The 18,428-nt window shown below is 40.7% G+C and overlaps 2 protein-coding genes across 2 annotated transcripts; one reads left to right on the top strand and one right to left on the bottom strand.

The window, feature by feature from the left end:
- Window positions 1-735: 735 nt before the first annotated feature.
- Window positions 736-8,754, top strand: ccdc12 (coiled-coil domain containing 12). The gene is made up of 7 exons (XM_085176232.1): window positions 736-896; window positions 4,172-4,245; window positions 7,317-7,396; window positions 7,527-7,588; window positions 7,673-7,707; window positions 7,820-7,896; window positions 8,426-8,754. Exons 1-7 carry the CDS (start codon window positions 813-815, stop codon window positions 8,503-8,505), a joined length of 492 nt encoding a protein of 163 aa, XP_085032358.1. The 5' UTR covers window positions 736-812; the 3' UTR covers window positions 8,506-8,754.
- Window positions 8,755-9,221: 467 nt separating this feature from the next.
- LOC146508183 (kinesin-like protein KIFC3) lies at window positions 9,222-18,418 on the bottom strand. Its single transcript, XM_085176217.1, has 20 exons — window positions 18,250-18,418; window positions 17,893-18,018; window positions 17,631-17,727; window positions 17,336-17,487; window positions 16,963-17,215; window positions 14,905-15,077; window positions 14,472-14,537; window positions 14,047-14,184; window positions 13,770-13,967; window positions 13,361-13,534; window positions 12,877-13,024; window positions 12,640-12,770; window positions 12,418-12,529; window positions 12,163-12,344; window positions 11,981-12,085; window positions 11,766-11,896; window positions 11,553-11,673; window positions 11,295-11,424; window positions 10,448-10,677; window positions 9,222-10,333 (listed from the first exon to the last, which is right to left on the bottom strand). Exons 2-20 carry the CDS (start codon window positions 17,995-17,997, stop codon window positions 10,208-10,210), a joined length of 2,772 nt encoding a protein of 923 aa, XP_085032343.1. The 5' UTR covers window positions 17,998-18,018; window positions 18,250-18,418; the 3' UTR covers window positions 9,222-10,207.
- Window positions 18,419-18,428: the final 10 nt, after the last annotated feature.

Genomic DNA, 18,428 nt, shown 5'->3' with positions numbered 1-18,428 from the left:
ACACTGGAATGTTTTATTTTGTAAAATATTACCTTACGGAATTACCGTAAATGACAATGTTTCCTCTCCGCTCTATGCTGAATGCATGTCAGAAGTATGTTTGTCCCCTGACTGAGCAATAACATGGTTTATTGCACATGGTCAATTTATTGATTTATAAATCGTATCCCTCCTAGTTTTATGATCACCACCTTGGCAATTTCATTAACAGCAGCAGGTTTGTATTGTCATACACACTCTCGATCAGGAGGATAGACAGGGTGAAGCTCGAGGCAGCTGTATTACCATGACAATGGCCTACATTCCTAACCAGGACCTGTCACTGGGACCATCAGCAGGCAGGTCTGTGTACAAGTCCGTGTTTTACGTTTAATATATATATATATATATATATATATATATATATATATATATATATATATATATATATATATATATAGGTTTGTCAGTATCGTTAAAATAGACTGAAATAAGCCATTTAAAGATAGCTTGTAAGCTGCTGAAAGTTACATTAGTTAAGGTACTTGATGATACAACTATAGACCCTATACATCTTATTTATAAAGTATGTTTTAATTATTTATTTGGGGATCGCATTATTGTAAGCAAGAGTTTGGATTTTAAATAATTCTCGTTCAGATTTCAAGTCAAACTTACGGATGATTGTGAATTTAAAAATATGAACACAACAAATAACAAAATCACACGATGAGGCAAAAGGCATCGCAATCGATGTGCTCTATGGACTTCTTTTGTCCGATCAGGACAATGAGTAGATTTCAGAGAGAATCGAGCGGCGTGTGGCTAAAAACATGGAGCAAGGTGTTGGGTCGCTTCAGGAGCAGGCTCTAAAGAGGAAGGAGAGGCTAAAGGCGCTAAGAGAGAAACAGCTTCATGTAAGTTTCTTTTATGGCGTTGTCGGTATGTTGCAAAGTGTAGCACAGGCCACAGAAACCCCGTCATTTTGACACTGAGGTGCCGTTAGCAGACTTAGCTTTTAGCTAACATTAGCATACTCGTGTGTAAAATCAGCCTTATTTTTAGCCCGTAGCTTTGTTAGTGAGCTGTCAAAGTTTCGATAAATTCATTTAAATGTAAACAGTTTTAGTAATTAATTGTTATTTTACTGGTATGTTTTGCATTTATTCTAATCTCATGTGATTGTTCTTGCACCGTGACATTCTCGTTGTGTTTTATTTTCATGTTAGATCACTGCTAGCGTCGACAGTTAAATTAAAACCGCTTCTCAAAGGCAGTTACAGTGATACTACATCAGATGCTGTACATTAACTACAGTCAGTTTGACTATAGATCATTTACGACCCAGTTTACAATACTGTGCAAGAGTCTTGGGCTATCATTTCTCCTTTTTGCTTCCACGGTGGAAGCTGTGTCATGGTTTGGCGCTGCAGCTCAGCCAGTGGTTTTAGGGATCTTGTTAAAGTTGATGGAGTTATGAAAAAGGAAAAGTAGCATTTTGTTCCCCAATGCAAAATCACATGGAAAGTGTCTCATTGGGAACAGGTTTGCTTTTCAGCACTACAGTGATCTCAAAAAGCTGCCAGTGCATTAAAAATATCACTGGATGGAAAAACACACAATGAAGCACTGTCAGTCAGACCAGATCTCAACATGAGGAGTGTGGGATCGTCTCGACAGAAACCAGAAAAAAAGGCAGAGCTTTAAATGTCCTCCAAAAAGCCTGGAGAACTATTTCTGAAGACTACTTAAAGAAATGACAAGAATGCTTTCCGAAGAGAGCTCAGGCTGTGTTGAATAAAAGGGGTCATACCAAATATTGAATTTCAAGACTGTTAGAATTGTGCAAACTGTGCTTTCTTATTTTCCTATTAACATATGAAGACATGAGGGTGGCTCAAAACTTGGGTGGGTGGGTATTCGCTTCTGAAAAACATTGCCCACAGCTCTTTCATTCTAATCTTTCTAAACTATACATAAAATAAAAGAAATTAAGCATAAATGGATAAATATTCTTCATCACAAACTTCAACCTCAAACACTCATGTAAATAAAGAAATTGAAATGAGTCCCACAGTATCACCAAAAGTTAATTCTTTTCATCTGGACGTTTCATCACTCATCCAAGTGACTTCTTCAGTCTCAGATGACTGCAGGTTTTCCCAATCTTATAAACAGTACATTTGCATAATGACTGAAACTAGCACCACTGAAGAAACAATGGGCTGGGAGGTCAGATACCACAGTATCGAGCCAAAGTTCAGGTTTGGTCAGAAGGTTCCTTTGTAAGTGCGCATAAGCCATTAGCGTGCTGCCTGCTGTAACCCTAATTTCCTTCGGGATTAATGAAGCATTCTGATTCTGATTCTGATTATTTGTCATATACAGGTAACAATGCCACATTACTACCGGCAATGAAATTCTTAGGCTCAGAGCTCCCTCAGAATAGCGCATAGAAATGTAAAGTTGCAGATTAGTAGCATTTGGATAAAAATAAGATAAACTATATAAATAAAGAAAATATATTTACTAAAAATACTGTAGCAGCTTTAGTGCGGAATTAATGGTATATACATGTAGAGTGTATCAGTGAATCAGGTGAGTGTTAGTGTATGTTTGTGTTGAGCACCCTGAGGAAGAAGAAAACAATGATGATTGCCACTATAGTCTACATTTATCAAGTCACTATACTGTAGATGTATAAATAAATAGTTTTCAGATATTGTTTGTTTCTCATTTACCAATACTGATGCAGTGTAAATGGAACAAAAATAAACTTGCTAGTTAAAAAATGCATTATTTATGGTGAAAGTTGGAGAAACCTCGGTTAAAAAAATACGGTAGGGTAAATTCGGACTCCCTGTTATTTGGAGGATTTTGAGTAAAGTATGCAGGTACCTCAGTTTTATTAAATATGCCGAGAATAAATCAAAGTCAGTTGTGTAGTAAATTTAAGCAGTGTGTTAGATGTGTTTGAGAATGAGTTCTTCATCATGTACAATCAGAACTGACGCTGCATTTGCTTCAGCACACCTCGGCTCTTGGACTACAGGACTCAGACGGGGATGTTGCACCAGCTTTTCTGTCACTCCTCCACAGGGCTGCAGTCTGTGTTGAACAATTTAAAGGTTACACAATCATTGCCCGCCACTATGGCAGATTTTCAATTCTAGTTATGAATTCATTTTGCAACAGGAAGGCCCATTCAATGCGAAAGCTACTGTTTTGGAAGCTGGATCACAACTTTCACTAAGCAAACGTTATCTAGTTTTGCTAGCAACAGCCGATAAATGATCATTGACATTCCTGCAGTGTGTCGTTGTTTTCCGTTTTTGCTGCGCTTCAAGAATGAGCCAGTACCCTGAATTGTTCTAGCAGGTGGTCAGGAAGTCTCTTCAGGAAAATGTAAGCTGGGAGTGGTTTGATATCCTTTGTTACAAGATGTGACATGGGTTCAATATTGTGCTTTCGGAATTTCTGCAAGCCTGTTTCATTCTTCACTTACACTGTTGTTTACAAATGAAAGGTTTAGTGTGGGACACCATCTCAGATGCATCATGACTAGAAACAAAGCTTTAAATGATCAGGATGAGTAATCAGAGTTGGATTAGTGGGGCTGATTTTAAATTACACATAGGTGTAAATGTAAGTGCGAATGTTTGTCTTTCTCTATGTGTTAGCCCTGCGACAGACTGGCGACCTGTCCAGGGTGCACCCTGCCTCTTGCCATATTGTAGTTGGGATAGGCTCCAGCAACCAACCGCCCTCCCGCGCAACCCTGATAAGGATAAGCATAAGAGAATGGATGGAGTTCTCAGGGTTTATGAACTACTTGTCCTGAATAGCTCAGTGTCAAGAAATAATGCAGCTTAAAATGTAAATTCATTATTTGACTCTCAAATGACGAGTGACAACAAGCAGATATTAGTTTGTTTTTCTATGCAAACAGCACCATGTTTTTCTATGGTGCTGGAGCTAAAATGACCACATACATACCTTCACTTTCACCAGCCACTGCCAACACATTTTGTTTATGTAAATAATATAAAAGACAAAATGATCTTCATATGTTACAAAATGATTCTTCAGGGCAGATTACAATAATTATTTAGTGGTTTTTTTTTCTAGTTTGTACTCTAAGAATAATGAACAATTAATGCCGGTAATGTTAATAACTTTGATGTCCTTACAGGGGCGAGAGCAGGACGATGGGGAGCCAGAGAGCAAAAAAGCCACATTAGAAGAGGCCACTCAAGAGAAACACAGGTTGGTTCGCTGCACCTCCCACAGAAAACAAAAACGCCTGTTATCTTTTAAATATTCGTCATAAGCTTGTCACTGCGTCTCCACTCATTGCTGTTACTCGCCCCTTTAGCTGAGGCTTTTTAAGCTGTGCAAACGGAACTGAAACTGACTCACAAGTACATCATCAGAGCATTTATCTGCCCTTTATCTAGACACCAATGCATGTCTCGGTGTAAGTTGTGAAATGCAGTATTTACACTTAGCTGGATCTCAGCCTTGTGCTAGTAGCTGCTCAAATAACCTTCAGCTTACTCAACTTATGTGCGTTTGTTTGTAGGAAGGAGCAGTCATCTTTCCTGTCCTACAGGACCTTTTTTCCATTGTTTATATTTAATGACTGCACTGATGGCACCAAGGGAGTGCCTCTGTTTTTCCTCCAGTCCAACAGGGCAGATCTCTTTCATGCGAATGAGAAACTCGCTGTAGGGTTAAGAGCCTAAATTAGACATTTGTCTGCAACGAAGGCTTATTATTGCTCAATGCAGTCTGGAGGCTTTTTTCTTTTTCTTTTTTTTTATGTTTCAATTTGAGACTCATCTTTAGCAGGGTGCCAGTGTAATGTATCTTGGGATTGGTATTAAAATTTCATGGGGCATCAAATGACTAAACGAATGTATGAGGGAACAAAACAATCAAAATGTTTGTCCCAAGGTTATTCCAATTTTAATTTGTGAGAGCTTCACCAGTTTCAAATGTCAAAATTAATTCATTAAGATTGCAAAGAGCCTTCCTGTGTGATATCATGCATTCCTCCAAGCCTGTTCCACAAAAGGCACCAACCAAACCAAGCAGCTTTTCCTGTTAGATCTTGTTATGTGTCAGGGTGTTTCCCTGTCTTTTCTTTTTTTTTTTTTAAAGATAGGTAAGTAGATTTAGAGTTCTTGGAAATGGCAAACAAGTTTTAAGAAATCTGAACTTGGAAATATTGTTGTTACATGTTAGTTTTTTGTTTTAATTTCACGTTTAAATTAAAGGAATTCTGGTAGCCTGGAGTTATTTTTACTGGGGTTTGATGAAGCAGATAGCTTTATCAGTGCAAACATTTGAACACACTGCTGCACCTCCTCCTTAAAAACAGTTCACTCTAAACATTTTGAGAAAGCCAGACTTCGACCAGAGCTCTGAATTTATCACAGGTTCTCTTTGATGCTACGGTGTTCTTGAAGTGGAAATGTGTAAACATTTAAGTGTAAAACTAAGAGACAGTCAGGAACAAAAAGCTTTTGAAGGGCGAAAATTTACATGAACTCTTTGTCCTGTTTTTTTGTTCTGCTAAAGGGGGTGTGGGGTTGGAGGGAGGCGGGGGCAGGATTCCTGATAGATTAGTGGGTTATAATTCCCTCGAGTCGCAGCACAGTTTGTCTGTGACAAACGCTCTTAAAAAAATAGCACAAAATCCCTGTGATAGACAGGTGACCTGTCGAGGTGTATCCCAGTGACGGCTAGGATAGGCTCCAGCACCCCCACGACGTGGTCCTCAGATGATGACGCTGATGTTTCCTTTCTTCCCACTTACCTTGATGTTGCTCCCTACAGGAATTATTTTTGTGTTTTTGGAACTTTGCGTGCCACTTTAGCTCCATTCTTAGACAGTAGAGATTAGAATTACTTTGTGCTTGACGTTGTGACACTTATCCACCCTTTCCTCTGGCCCCGTATATACGTTAATTATTTAAACACAGTATAATGCATAATTTAGTTCAGGATTGTGCTAAATGTGTTCATGTTTCTTACATGTAGCAACATGTTTTGGGCTACGTTTGTGCCTGTTTAATAGCTTGTTAATTGTAGAAAGCTGTCAGAAGATGAGGGGTGACAGAAGAGCTCCAACCCAAGCTTCAGGATGCCTGAGGAAGACATGTTGTGCTATTATTTTGAAAGCATTTCTATTCAGCATTTTTTTCAGTTTTACGTGATGAAGACTGATAAATGACTGCTTCTACTAACCTTTGAAGTATATTGTGGCTGCTAGGAAAACCTGCTCTGCTTGCTTTTAGAGCAGTTTATCGATATACCTCTGCATATCACATAAATTTTACTGCAGTAACGATGTTTTAAATAAAGATGACATGTTAAGCTCATTACCAGGTCCATATTTTTAGTTGTAGATGCTCCTACAATAGCTTTGCATGATTAACTATTTCAAATAGTCGTTTTTTACCATATACTAGACTTTTGTGCACTCTGAGCTGACTTTCTTCTCATTGGGTGCCTTTTGCAAAGATGCAACGATTTAAACAGCAGGCCGTGCTCCTTTCAGATAAGTGCAACAGAATGTCTTATTTCTATTTGTTGTGTTTGCAGTTTTAATGCTAAAAAAAGTCCCTTTTAATAATCAGCTGGACAAACCAGCACAGTGCCCCCTTAAAACAGCCCCTTCAAGGTCTGATATGCTGGAGGTAGAGAAAGAGAGATGTGTGAATTAAAAGTGGACCTCAGGCGTCCAACCACAGAACATGACTAGCATTTTTGCCCACACCCATACAAGGCATTGGTCTGTCTTTTGGCAGCAGCAGGAGTCTGATGAATGCATCGAGAGTGTACGCTCTCAAGCTTCATCACAAATCCATGTTAAGCTCAGAGCAGCTGATAACTCTCTTGGTCGGTGCTTGGGCAGACAGTAGTTTACCTCTGCCTCTGGACCCTCGGTTAATCTGCAGAGATGTCAGCTAAGCTTGCCAACAATTCCTCCATGTGGAGTTGTGATGAAAGACGGTATAATTCAACATCAAGGGAAGAATTCCTCAGCTGTTTGCTGCTCTCCTGCCCGGCGGCAGGTGGAACATGTTAATCAGAAGTGTTCACGGGAATAAAGAGGGACATTATACCCAACCTTCTTTAGACATTAGATGTGCAGCTGTGTAGGGATTGCAGATGGTCTTTTATGCTCTTTAGTCTCCGGTGGAGTATATTTGCCTACACTGCCACCTCCTGGAGGTCTAGAGTGAGGGTTAATGGTATGAAAAAAGTATTTTAAGAGCATCCAGACTTCTAATAGTAGTATCACATTAAGTGGATTTTTTTTCCCACAGAGAACTGAAATTGAGGAATTACGCTCCAGAGGATGAAGAGCTAAAGGAAAGACAGGTGCCTAAAGCCAAACCAGCATCAGGTAAGAAATCTTCAGTTATAGGCGACCTTTAAAAAACATTTAAAAAACCCTTTTTGGTGTCAATGCTGCCTTACTGATTGTAGTTTTGACTCCTGTTGGCTATATAATGATAAGTATTTATTGTTTGCAGTGGAAGATAAAGTAAAAGATCAGTTAGAGGCAGCTAATCCAGAGCCCATCATTGAGGAAGTGGTGGGTACCCCTGTGTAAATGTGAGTTTTCTTCACTGAAGCATTTTTATCTGCCATGTTGAGTTTTTTTTTTTTCTTTCTTCAGGATTTAGCCAACCTTGCCCCAAGAAAACCAGACTGGTAAGACCTGTTTTCAAAATAGCTTTCCAAGCTGTATGGTGCATGATGAACTCTTGATGTATTTTAAGATATTTCGTTAATGATTTTTTAAAAATTGTAATTCTGGATTTAGGGATCTAAAGCGCGATGTGGCAAAGAAGCTGGAGAAGTTGGAGAGGAGAACACAGAGAGCCATCGCTGAGCTCATCCGTCAGTATTTCCTGTTATGTTTCTGCCTTTTATCACTACATTTTCGTGAAGCAACAGAGATGACGGTGCCTGAGCTGGGCATAATTTATTAGGCTAATTGCTCTGTGGTTGACAGACTCTGTGGAGGCTTGAAGCTGTCTGATGACATCAGAGGTGATCATAACTGATGAGTGATTCTAAAAATAGGCAAAATGAGAGAATACATCACAGGTTTAAGTCGAGTAGGAGATTTCCCATATTTTTATTGCGCGTAACTGATCACTGAAGACCTATATTTAAAAGCATCTAAAGTACAGGAAGCCTGGTTTTGTTTTAATATGTATTAGGGACAGGTTTGTATTGTATGTTATTTCATCAAAAATATCAGATACATCTTTAAAAGTTAGTTTTAAATATCATTATCCTCCTGTGATCTACAAGGCTAAATAAGATCTTACCTGGAAGATGGAAAACATTGTCTTAAGCTTATGATCAGAGGATGCGGTCAATGAATGAGTCAGATTGAGTGTTTGTGTGTGTGTCTCTCCAGGCGATCGTCTGCGAGGTCATGAAGAGGAGTTGGCTGGAGCCGTTGGAGCCGTCGGAGCAGAGGCGGGAGATTCAGACTGAATCCAAGATGTGACAGAAAACTAAAGACTAAACAGAAAATGCCCAAGATTTACTGCAGCAGTCACATCTGGGTTGTGCATACAGAGGTGGATGATTTAATTGTGCAGGGAGTAAAGCAGTGTTTCCTGTCAGGTCTTCAGGCGAGTCATAGCTTCTGTCCTTGTAGTACATTCTGTATATGTTTTTTTTGGAGATGCATTATTAATGTAACGGCCAATATTTTGTAAAATTAAAATATTGTTTTTTAAATTGCTGTCCATTTCATTTGTAATTTTTGCTGCCTTAAAAAAAACTGAGGAAAACAGTAAATATAAACATAAAAACAAAATGCAGTGATTTGCAAATCATAATCTCCTAAACTGATGTTTCCATAGAACATAGAAAACATAAGTTTAAACTGGATAATAGCATCTAAATGACATTGATATGTCTCTTGCATCTTATTTATATCCGTTCATTTCAATTGTATTTGATATTTTTACTTTTTTTTTTCTCCACCCCTGCTGAGCCTGAATTGGATAAGTGTAAGGAAATGGATCGATGGGCAAAAAGAAACTACACTACAGAGGCTCTGTGCCTCACATTGCACCTATTGCTTGGTCCTCCGTAAATGGTGTTCCATCGACATTTCACCAGAGATGTAAGAGCTACAACAGAAAATCCAAATGGAGATGGCATGTCAAATGCTACTGAGCATCAAATAAGAGAAAGAACACTTCTTAAATACACATTTATTCAGAAAATGTTCTGAAAAGCATCATTTAGTGACACCTAAGCACTCATGGTAGTTACTGCAACACTAATGTCTTGCTACATTTGACTCAAAAGTTAGTTTTGAATCAGTGGGTGATAACACGACAAACAGTTATGAACAATAAGCTGTATTTTTGGTATAACATTCACTACTGCACGGACCTGAACTGAAATGCTCCTACGCTTTCACAATAAAGTGCATCTTCGATTTCAATAGGCCCAAACTGTCCTCGAGAAGGAGGATATTGCACAGCTGATTATATTACCAGTCTAATACAAGGCGACCTGCTCCCTCCAACAGCTTCCCTCTTTACACAAAACTCTTATCAAAGATCTAAAAAGAAATTCAGTCACTGCTCATCTGAAACTCACACAAAAAAACTACACAAACATGTGACATAAATGTCATTGATATGAATAATAGACTCTCCTACACACTACAACCTTCAAAAATATACCACATTGGCGACGAAGCCTACAAACTACAGACATTGATAACAGAATGACTAATACTGCAAAAAGTGAAGTACTGATATTGTGGCTCTGGAAGCTTATCAAACCTGTATGAGTAGGTTTGTAGCTCTAAACACTGATGATCACAGGAAACGACAGATCCTGGATTTTTACATTTAAGAAACTGAGCTAGAGTGATCAGAGGAAGCATCAAAGTTCTGACAGTGGGACGAGTTAGATGATGTTTTGGCACTCTGAGTGGAAGAATAAATACGCCTGCATGCAGATTTTAATAATAAAGGGAACAGAAGCAGAAAATGGCAAAGCGGAGAATAAAATCCTCAATACTTAACCTTGATTGCGGGCTGGCATTTGGTGCCAAGTAGACGCCTGCAGATTTAGCCCTTGAGCACGATTGCTCGTAATCTTGTTGATAGTGTGGAGTTTTCATTTGCTGGTACTGACTGATTCATTCATTGCTAGTGGTTCAAGGCTGTCAGTCACACTGTCCTCCACCCGATTCAATCTTCCTGGCAGCAGGACCCAGTTCCACCTTGCACACCCTCTGAGCAAACTTCAGCGAGCACAAGGTCTCTCCCGCATTACTCTCCAGAGCAGAAACCTTTAGTAAAACAATTTGAACAAAAATGATGCTCCTTATAAGAATTTATATTTACTGTAAATGATCACAGGCTTATAAATCAGGTATTAAGTAGGACTGGAGCAGTAATCTTACCTGCACAACCATGACAGTCTTGCTGCCCTTTCCCAGGGAGTCTTGCAATAAATAAGTAAGACGGGAGTTCCTGAAGGGGATGTGGGTCTGCCGAGCCCTAAGTGCCTGAATTACGTCTCCCAGTGCCAGCAAAGAGCGGTTAATATTCTGGGCCTCTTTCAGCCTCTCTCCCTCTGCACCGGACTTCCAAACCCTCTCCGAGCCAGCCAGGTCCACCAGGTTCAACTTGCCTGGGGAGCGAAAAAGTAATGTCAGCAATAAAGTCAGTCATTCCGACAAAGACTCATACCAGATGTTTGTCTTATACACTTAACCCCTGCTTCTCATCCCAACCTTTACACACTGATACCCGTGTGAAGAAACAGTTTTAAAGGGTAAATTCACAGCCTGCCCTCACCTAAATTTAAAGTAGGTATTAGACTGTAAACCATGATAAGTGATATTAAGTGGCTTGGACGAGTCAAAACTCCATTTTCTGTCAGAGTAAAGATGTTTAATTACACATTTAATTCCTGAGATATCTAAAAGTAAAATAAAGGAAGTGAAATTTCACTAACACATCTACAAGATAAAGATTTTTCTACATGACAAATGTGTAAAATTACAGAAAGACTTCTGGTAGCTCACATAAAATAGTAAACATAAAATAGCATAAATGGCTGTGGGGGTGGACTTGAAAAAACATACAGGTAAAAGTCCAAAAATGTATTCCCTCCTTTATATTTTCCAAAGCCGTCCAGCGGGCTGGATTGGAGTTTTTGATGTGCTGATTCTGACCCCCGCACCTTATGTTTGACACCCCTGTGTAAACGTTCCTTCTTGAACCAGAAATGCATTAATAGCTGACCTGTGGTTTTGGAACCAGTGGCGAGGTCAGTGCCCTGAACAGTGATACAAAGCAGGGCATGGGAGCGGGAGCTGTGCTGGTTCATCTGAGTGCCAAAGGTAATCCTGTTCCTTCGGGCAGTTGCTAGAATCTGGATTAACACACAATCAATTAGCATAAGTGTAATAATTTTTCTAATGCTGAATCATAATTCAAAAAATTGTATCTGTGTGGGTGTTTGAAAACAAATAAGAAGAAGAGAAGCAAACATTTTTTTACCTTTTTGATGTGCTGAAAGCTCTTTACTTCGATGACCCTGAGGCCCGGCACGTGCAGCTGTCCTGTTCCATCCGGGTTGATCTTTATGTCCAGTTTCTCTCCATCTTTACTCAGCAGGTCTCTAAAATACAACATACAAGTAGCCACATCTACAAGTGGTAGTTATTATTTAGGTAAAGCTCAATCGAAAGAAAAAAAGGAAGAAAGCTGTACCTTAGCACCTCATTGTAGATCTCCACAGAGCTGACTGTGACACTGTAAGACCACATGTCCTTCCTCTCCTCAATCTCACTGAAGAGATGTTTCAGTGCTCGCTGGTTGATACCTGGGTTTTCCACAGTACCCTGGAAATAAAAAGGGTACTTAGCTTGTATATTAAACCTCTAAATGTCTATTATGAGTAGCACGTACAGTAATCAGTGTTTTACCTCCATAGTGTAGGTTTTTCCAGAGCCCGTCTGTCCGTAAGCAAATATGCAGACGTGGTATCCATCGATGCAGGACGTCACAAGAGGTTCAATCTCCTGGAAGACCTGAGGAAACCAAAATAAAGGTTAGCGGTCTTCCCGCTGTACAATAATACTTCCTTCACATGTGTCATCTTTATTACCTCTTCCTGTGTGGACTGTGGGTGGAAGACTTTGTCCATTTCAAAGATGCGAGCCTTTCCTTTGTTCAGCACCGTGAGCGAGGACTCGTTGTTGGGGTCCGTCGTCACGACCACCGAGTGGCCCTCCTCGTGCTGGTCCTCCTTTAGCACTGGCTTCACGCGACACAGCACGCGAATGTTGCCTGCAAACAGGGAGCTCGCTCAGTGATGCTGATTTTACTTGGTGCGGCCAGTTTGAACCTTTCAGTGTTATACCTTTAAGCTCCACCAGCTGCTCGTGATACTTCCTGCGCAGTGCGACTTCTTTCCTGTATTTCTCCAGGAGATCTTTGTTGGCTTCAGATATCTCACTAATAGCAGCTGAAATCTGCAACATCAAAAGACAAAAAAAACAAAACAGAAACCCTCCATCATGAAACTTTTTGATTTGGTCAGATAGGCAAATTTATTAAACGTAGTTCTCAAGGCACCACATACCTGTTTTTTTGCTTCGCTGATAGCTGCTCCATAAAACTCTGAGAAATTTCGAACCTGGCTCCTCAGGCTGGCGTAGTCTGTCTTCATGGAGCGTAAAGTTGGAGGAAGTGATGTCATACGCTTCTGCAAGCCTGACAAAAGGCAAAAAAATCCAGTTTGTTCAAATCCAGTTGCTTTTTTATTTCAATTCCTCTTGGAGAAACCAAGAGTTCTTTTCCTGGAGGTTCAGTTACTCACTGAAGAATTGGTCCTGCAGGCTCTGAAAGTGTTCTGCTGAGCAGTTTGCAGCAGCCTTCACAGCCTCCTCCTTCCTCTCCTCCAAGTGGCCGATCTCTTTCAGCAGCTCCTCTTTCAGTTTACTGATTTCTCGTTCATACGCCGCAATCTGTAAGAGGTTCAGCAGAGCAGCTTGTCAGTTTGTGAGCTCGACTGCTGCAGTATGTGCAGATTCTGCTCTGCAATCAGTTCATCTGTCAATGAAACTGAATTTCCAGCAGCAACACAGAAACATCCTCCCTCTGACTTTGATTATCTATCCTGTGATGATGTGTTAACTAAACAGGGTGTTTTTTGATTTATACCTCTTTTTTGGAACTTCTTCTACCCAACAGCTAACAAAGGTAATTCATTTCTTTATTTGCTGCTGCCTGTGACAAAAGCTCAAACACTGGTGGAGCACATTGTCCCTACTTGTGCAAATGGTACTGCCAATGTTCGTCACCTTGTGTTGCAGATTACAGCTGTATTCGTCTGACTTCCTGATCTGTTCCTCCAGCTGTTTGCACCGCTCATTCTGACCGGACAGCCTTTCAGACAACAACTCATTCCTCTGTCTGGCTTTGGTTAGCTGCTTTACTGTGGCTGGAGATTCCACCTCCACAGTCTGCGTGACATACTGGCAAAGAAGATACATCTAGTTAGGGGCATTTTTTCTAAAATCATATGAAAAGATATTGTCAGTATACCCAAATCAAATTATCTACATTATTCATTCTTTATATGTGTGTTTCTACTCAACAATATAATTACGAAATCAGTCACAAAGCATTTCTGTCATTTTCTTCATCATCTTGAAAAGTTTATGGCCACTGTTCAAATCCATTTTAAAAATTCTCCAAAATAAGATTTACCTTAATAACGGGCTCCTTGCCTCGCTCTCTATCCAACTCCAGCTGTAGGTCTCTCACTCTGTCCTCTCTCTTTCTCAGCTCCTCGCCTCTTCTCCACTCGCTTTGTTCACTCCGTCGCTCCATTTGCGACAGCTGCTCAGCACGCTGCTGTAGGGAGAGCTCCAGCTGCTGCACTCTGCCACGGAGGTTCTCATTTTCCTAAAGCAAAGTAGATTACAAGTGTAAGAAGGCCTAAACTGAATGTCTGTGAGCACTCAGCTGCGCTGGTCCCTCTCACCTTGATGAGCATGGTGCTCGACTGGGAGGGGATGGTTGAGAGCTGCTGCAGGAGGCCTTGAGTTACGCTCAGGCTCTGTTTCAGACTCTCATTCTCTGCTGACAGACACAGGACCCGCTTCTCCGAGTCTGTAGCCCCCTGAGGACATGAAACATAAGGCTGAGGACCAACATATTAACAGAAAGAATCCCATCATTTATCAGAAAAAAATGATCTTTTTCTGATAAATGTCTATTTAGTATATGTATACATTTAGGTCAATGTTTTTTTTTTTAAAGTAATTTCTAGTTAAGGTTTTGTACAAGTCAAGCAGACCACTGCTTGGCTATTTTTAACTTGGTCGTGTGGCAGCTCAGCTGATGAAGTGGACACTCACAAAGACTTGAGAAATGATTAAATCAATAGTTTGACCGTGCAGCTCTTACAGTGGCTGTTCTCAGTCTTGACAGCTCCTCCTCACGCTCCTCGATGCAGCTCTTCAGCTCATCAATCTGTGCAAAATTACAAAACCGTGTTTTTTACAGACATTTAAAACTAAAATGTATTTTTATTGCATGTAACATAATGTGAAGCTGATGATTTATGTGCACATATTTTTTACTTTTTATATTTTGTGATATATTTTGAGAGACCTTCCAGAAAGGCAGCATAGAATAGATAACAGAAAGACAGCGTAACACCCAAGAGGATATGTTTGTGCTTTAACTGGATTAGCCTTTTTCACTATATACATGCATTCATAATAAAACAAAATCTAAAAACTCACTGAAACTTAAAGAGCAACTTTGGATTTCAGGTGGCATTTTTTCTTGCTTAAATTGGTCTAGCCTAGGAGCTAACTAGTAAGGAGTGGTCTACCTGCTGTTGAAAGGTTTGTATTCGAGAGTGTCTGTCCCTTTCCTTCTGCTCCAGCTGGGAGTGCAGCAGACGGAGTTCTCCTCTCAGCCTACTCCTCTCACCCTGCAGGCCGTGCAGGGACTGCACCAGCCTGTGAACCCCAGCTTGTGCCCCTTCATCACTACTAGACTCACCTGGTGGACACAAATAACATCCATTATAATCATCAGCCTGAGTGCAAACTAGGTCTTTGTAAAAATATTAATGTTATGCCAGTCACAAATAGTCAGAATCAATAACATCTGAACTTCCACTCACTCGTTTTCTTTTTTAAATGCAGTAATTTTAATTTAATACCACTTCTACAGTGCACCTAAAAGCTTCCAAGTGACTGTAATATTAATGAAAATGAAAAGTGTGCTGAAAGCTCCCTCACCCACCATGTGAAAAATGCAACAACCTATAAAAAAGGAGCCTATTGTCCAACAAGAACCTGAGCTGCATGCCCGACAGCTTTTAATCGCTTTCCTCCTCAATGATTCATCGGGTTCTGTCACGTCTAATTTTCACTGCTGGGCTCTTTGCTAATTTTATCAACGCGTTATGTCAGATTTCATTGCTGTATCAAAAAGAGGTGGTGGTGCAAGATATTGAAAAACAAAAAGGAGACAAGGGCACAGCTGTGAATCAGTGGTGCAGGCGTAAATGTGTTGGCAAGCACTTGAGTCTGCAGAGGTACTAATGTAACGATGTCAATTTTAAGACGGCAGCTTGAAATGGTGCATGAAAATGTATGTTAAACTCTGATAAATGTCATCTGCATGCAGGGCAAACCATTCGGTTTAAATACTGAATGAAAGATCACAGACAAAGATACAAAGTGGTTTACCTGCTGCACACCCAAGAGGCACAGAACCAGTCCTGCATGACACTAAACAAACAAACCAGACAGACTTGTAACCCTGGGACGTAGGCCTTGGGCTATTATTAGTCCAACACGTTTACACGTGCTGCCTAGCATGTGCCCGACCTTGTAAGTGCATTTGCAGGAAATAAAACAGCACTAACAGCCCTGTTTTATTCATGAAAAAGAGTCACTGAGTCGCTACACAAGTACCACAAAGTCTCACCGCATACTCACGTATCTTTATGCAGAAACTACAGAGCCAGCACTCAAGGCCTTAAACACGTCTACTTATAGAGATGCTTATAATCTGGTTTGGGTTATCATGCATATTGAGGTATTCCTCTGAGGCTATATAAGTGAGCTTGAGATCTACAGTTTCACAGAGCTGTTAACAACCTGACCATATGCACAACACCAAGGGAGAGAATACACTGCTACGATGTCAAAGAGCCATCTGGTCAAATCTGAAGCACATCAGATACAAACATCTAAAGCTCTGCGGTCAGTTGCAGCTGTACAGTGTTTGTCTGGCTTCTGTGACATCATTACTGCCAAACATCTTGCATCCTAATAAATCTGATTAACCTGTTTTTCTACAAAAGTGCTGCCTCGCATGTACTTTGTGTTTCCAGTTAGATAAAATCAGACTCTTTTCTAAAGCTGGGTAGGTGGACAACTTAAAAGGCACACACCCACATTAAATGTAGTTGAACTACATAATACCCCATGACAATGAACCAAAACACTTAGTCATCATGCTTTAAATCTCTCGTTCTCAATGCTCTTCACGTTTTTTAAGCAGTAATGGAATATTGTAGAATTTTCTCCACTGTAACAGAGAGAACATGAGTCCTGTCTCATTTAAAATACAGAACCCAGTGCATTCATTTTCATTCATTGTCCTGCTAATTCATCTTCCTCCAACTACCCACTCTGGAATCTCATAAATCTACCTTCAGACATGTGCAATTTTCACCACCTCTTTTCCCACCAGCTGAGTGGATGGGTTTATTGAAACAGCCCCTTGACCTTTTCCTCATTTTTGTCTCACACACTCCATGACAATACACCGCAATCTCACGTTCCCCTTATTTTCCCTTCCCCCATCACTCCTTCCCTCCCCCCTCTATCACATCTCCTCCTTTTCTCCAACCTCATCCCAGCTCTCTCACCCTCGCTCAGTGGACTGGGGCACTGTTGCTGGCTGATGGCCTCTTCCAGACTGCTGATGATGCTGTTCTTGTCCCGGAGACGCTGGCGGTAGGAGGCTCGGAGAGCCTTCATCTGGCGGCGGTGCTGGACTCGGTGCCTCTTCAGCTGGACCCGGTACTGGTCAGCCTGCTGCTGCAGTTGCTGGAAATGGGAGTACTGCTCCAGAAAACTCAGCAAGTGGGACATCACTGCCACCAGGGGAGACTCTGCCAACTATGCAGCAAAGAGCACACACAAACACACGCACATAAAGCTTAATAATGTGCAGAGTGCCCCGGTTTGGGGAAATTGAGCTCGTGTTATTCTGTCCTACATCAGTTGGACACTTGTTACCTTTCCTGTTGTTTCGAGCTGAACCTGGGAAGCTCTTCTCTTCTCAGCATCCTGCTTGAAAGATAGAAAAGCGGCCAGAGGAGTGCAAGCTGGGATGTCAGGGGCGTCTTCCTCATCTTCATTGCTCATTTCATCTGTGTCACTGCTGCTGCCTGGATGACATTGCATCACACAAGCAATAGAGTCAAGGAATGTATGTACTTATTGATCTCTTGTAGACAAAAATAAAAGTGTTATTCCTAAATACTTTCATTTTATGGTTAAAAATGCCCTGAAAGACTATTTGAGCACCCACTTGATTCACTAAAGCGAGCACAAGCTTTTTTTCCCACTTTGGAGGTGTGGCCATCTCTCCTCCTGCTCCCTGTTTCCATGGAAACAGGTCCTGGCTCCTGAGCACAGCATCATATATAAGAGTCAGTAACACAGTAAAATAGACATGCATACAGCAGCATTGTATACATCCTTTGTTAGTGAGCTTATGGCCTGCATGTTCCCCTCATTTATTTATTTCAATAGAGAACCCCCGAGGCTGGACATAATATGGCTAGACGTACATCTGGGAAATCTCCACACGCCCCTTCCAAGGCTTCCTCCTCCTCCTCCTCCTTCTTAAAGACAGTGTAGAAGATGTAGACCAAAAGGGAGTAAAAGGCATACATCTCCACGCTGCCCAAGAGTCTCTATAGATGACAAATGAGCTCATTAATAGCACGCATCTTTGCAAAGGTGGAGAAAAGCAGAATTTTATTTTTGTACTCTTGTACTAACAAAACATTTAATATCAATGATTGTTAAAGGTTACATAATAACAAAATCTAGTGCAAATACACAATGACTTCTACAGAGGTGAAACATTGTTTCTATTGTAACAATCACTCTGTTCCATCACAATAACCCTTCGACTTCTTTACCTTATCAAATGAATTCTCCTCTTTGGTGTCGACTCTCCGACATTCCAATCATTCCTATTCCACTTTCAGCTTCCATCTGTATTCCCAGTGATGACTCTTCCCATGCAGCTCTTGTTCTCAGAGCTGCAACAGCATCTCACAGCTGTGTGCAGCTCCTCTGTGCCTCCTTCCCAACCGTC

This window comes from Neolamprologus multifasciatus, chromosome 11 (assembly GCF_963576455.1).
Source record: "Neolamprologus multifasciatus chromosome 11, fNeoMul1.2, whole genome shotgun sequence".
Lineage (NCBI taxonomy): Eukaryota > Metazoa > Chordata > Actinopteri > Cichliformes > Cichlidae > Neolamprologus > Neolamprologus multifasciatus.
This window is presented reverse-complemented; position numbering and strand designations above follow the sequence as displayed.

Excerpts from the sequence above, each read along its gene's own strand:
- ccdc12 (XM_085176232.1), top strand. The coding sequence starts at position 813 with ATGGAGCAAGGTGTTGGGTCGCTTCAGGAGCAGGCTCTAAAGAGGAAG. Across the intron at positions 897-4,171 it reads TAAGAGAGAAACAGCTTCAT|GGGCGAGAGCAGGACGATGG; the intron begins GTAAGTTTCTTT and ends ATGTCCTTACAG. Across the intron at positions 7,397-7,526 it reads TAAAGCCAAACCAGCATCAG|TGGAAGATAAAGTAAAAGAT; the intron begins GTAAGAAATCTT and ends TATTGTTTGCAG.
- LOC146508183 (XM_085176217.1), bottom strand. The coding sequence starts at position 17,997 with ATGTATGCCTTTTACTCCCTTTTGGTCTACATCTTCTACACTGTCTTT. Across the intron at positions 17,728-17,892 it reads CGTGTGGAGATTTCCCAGAT|GAGCCAGGACCTGTTTCCAT; the intron begins GTACGTCTAGCC and ends TGCTGTGCTCAG. Across the intron at positions 13,968-14,046 it reads CGAGCACCATGCTCATCAAG|GAAAATGAGAACCTCCGTGG; the intron begins GTGAGAGGGACC and ends ACTTTGCTTTAG.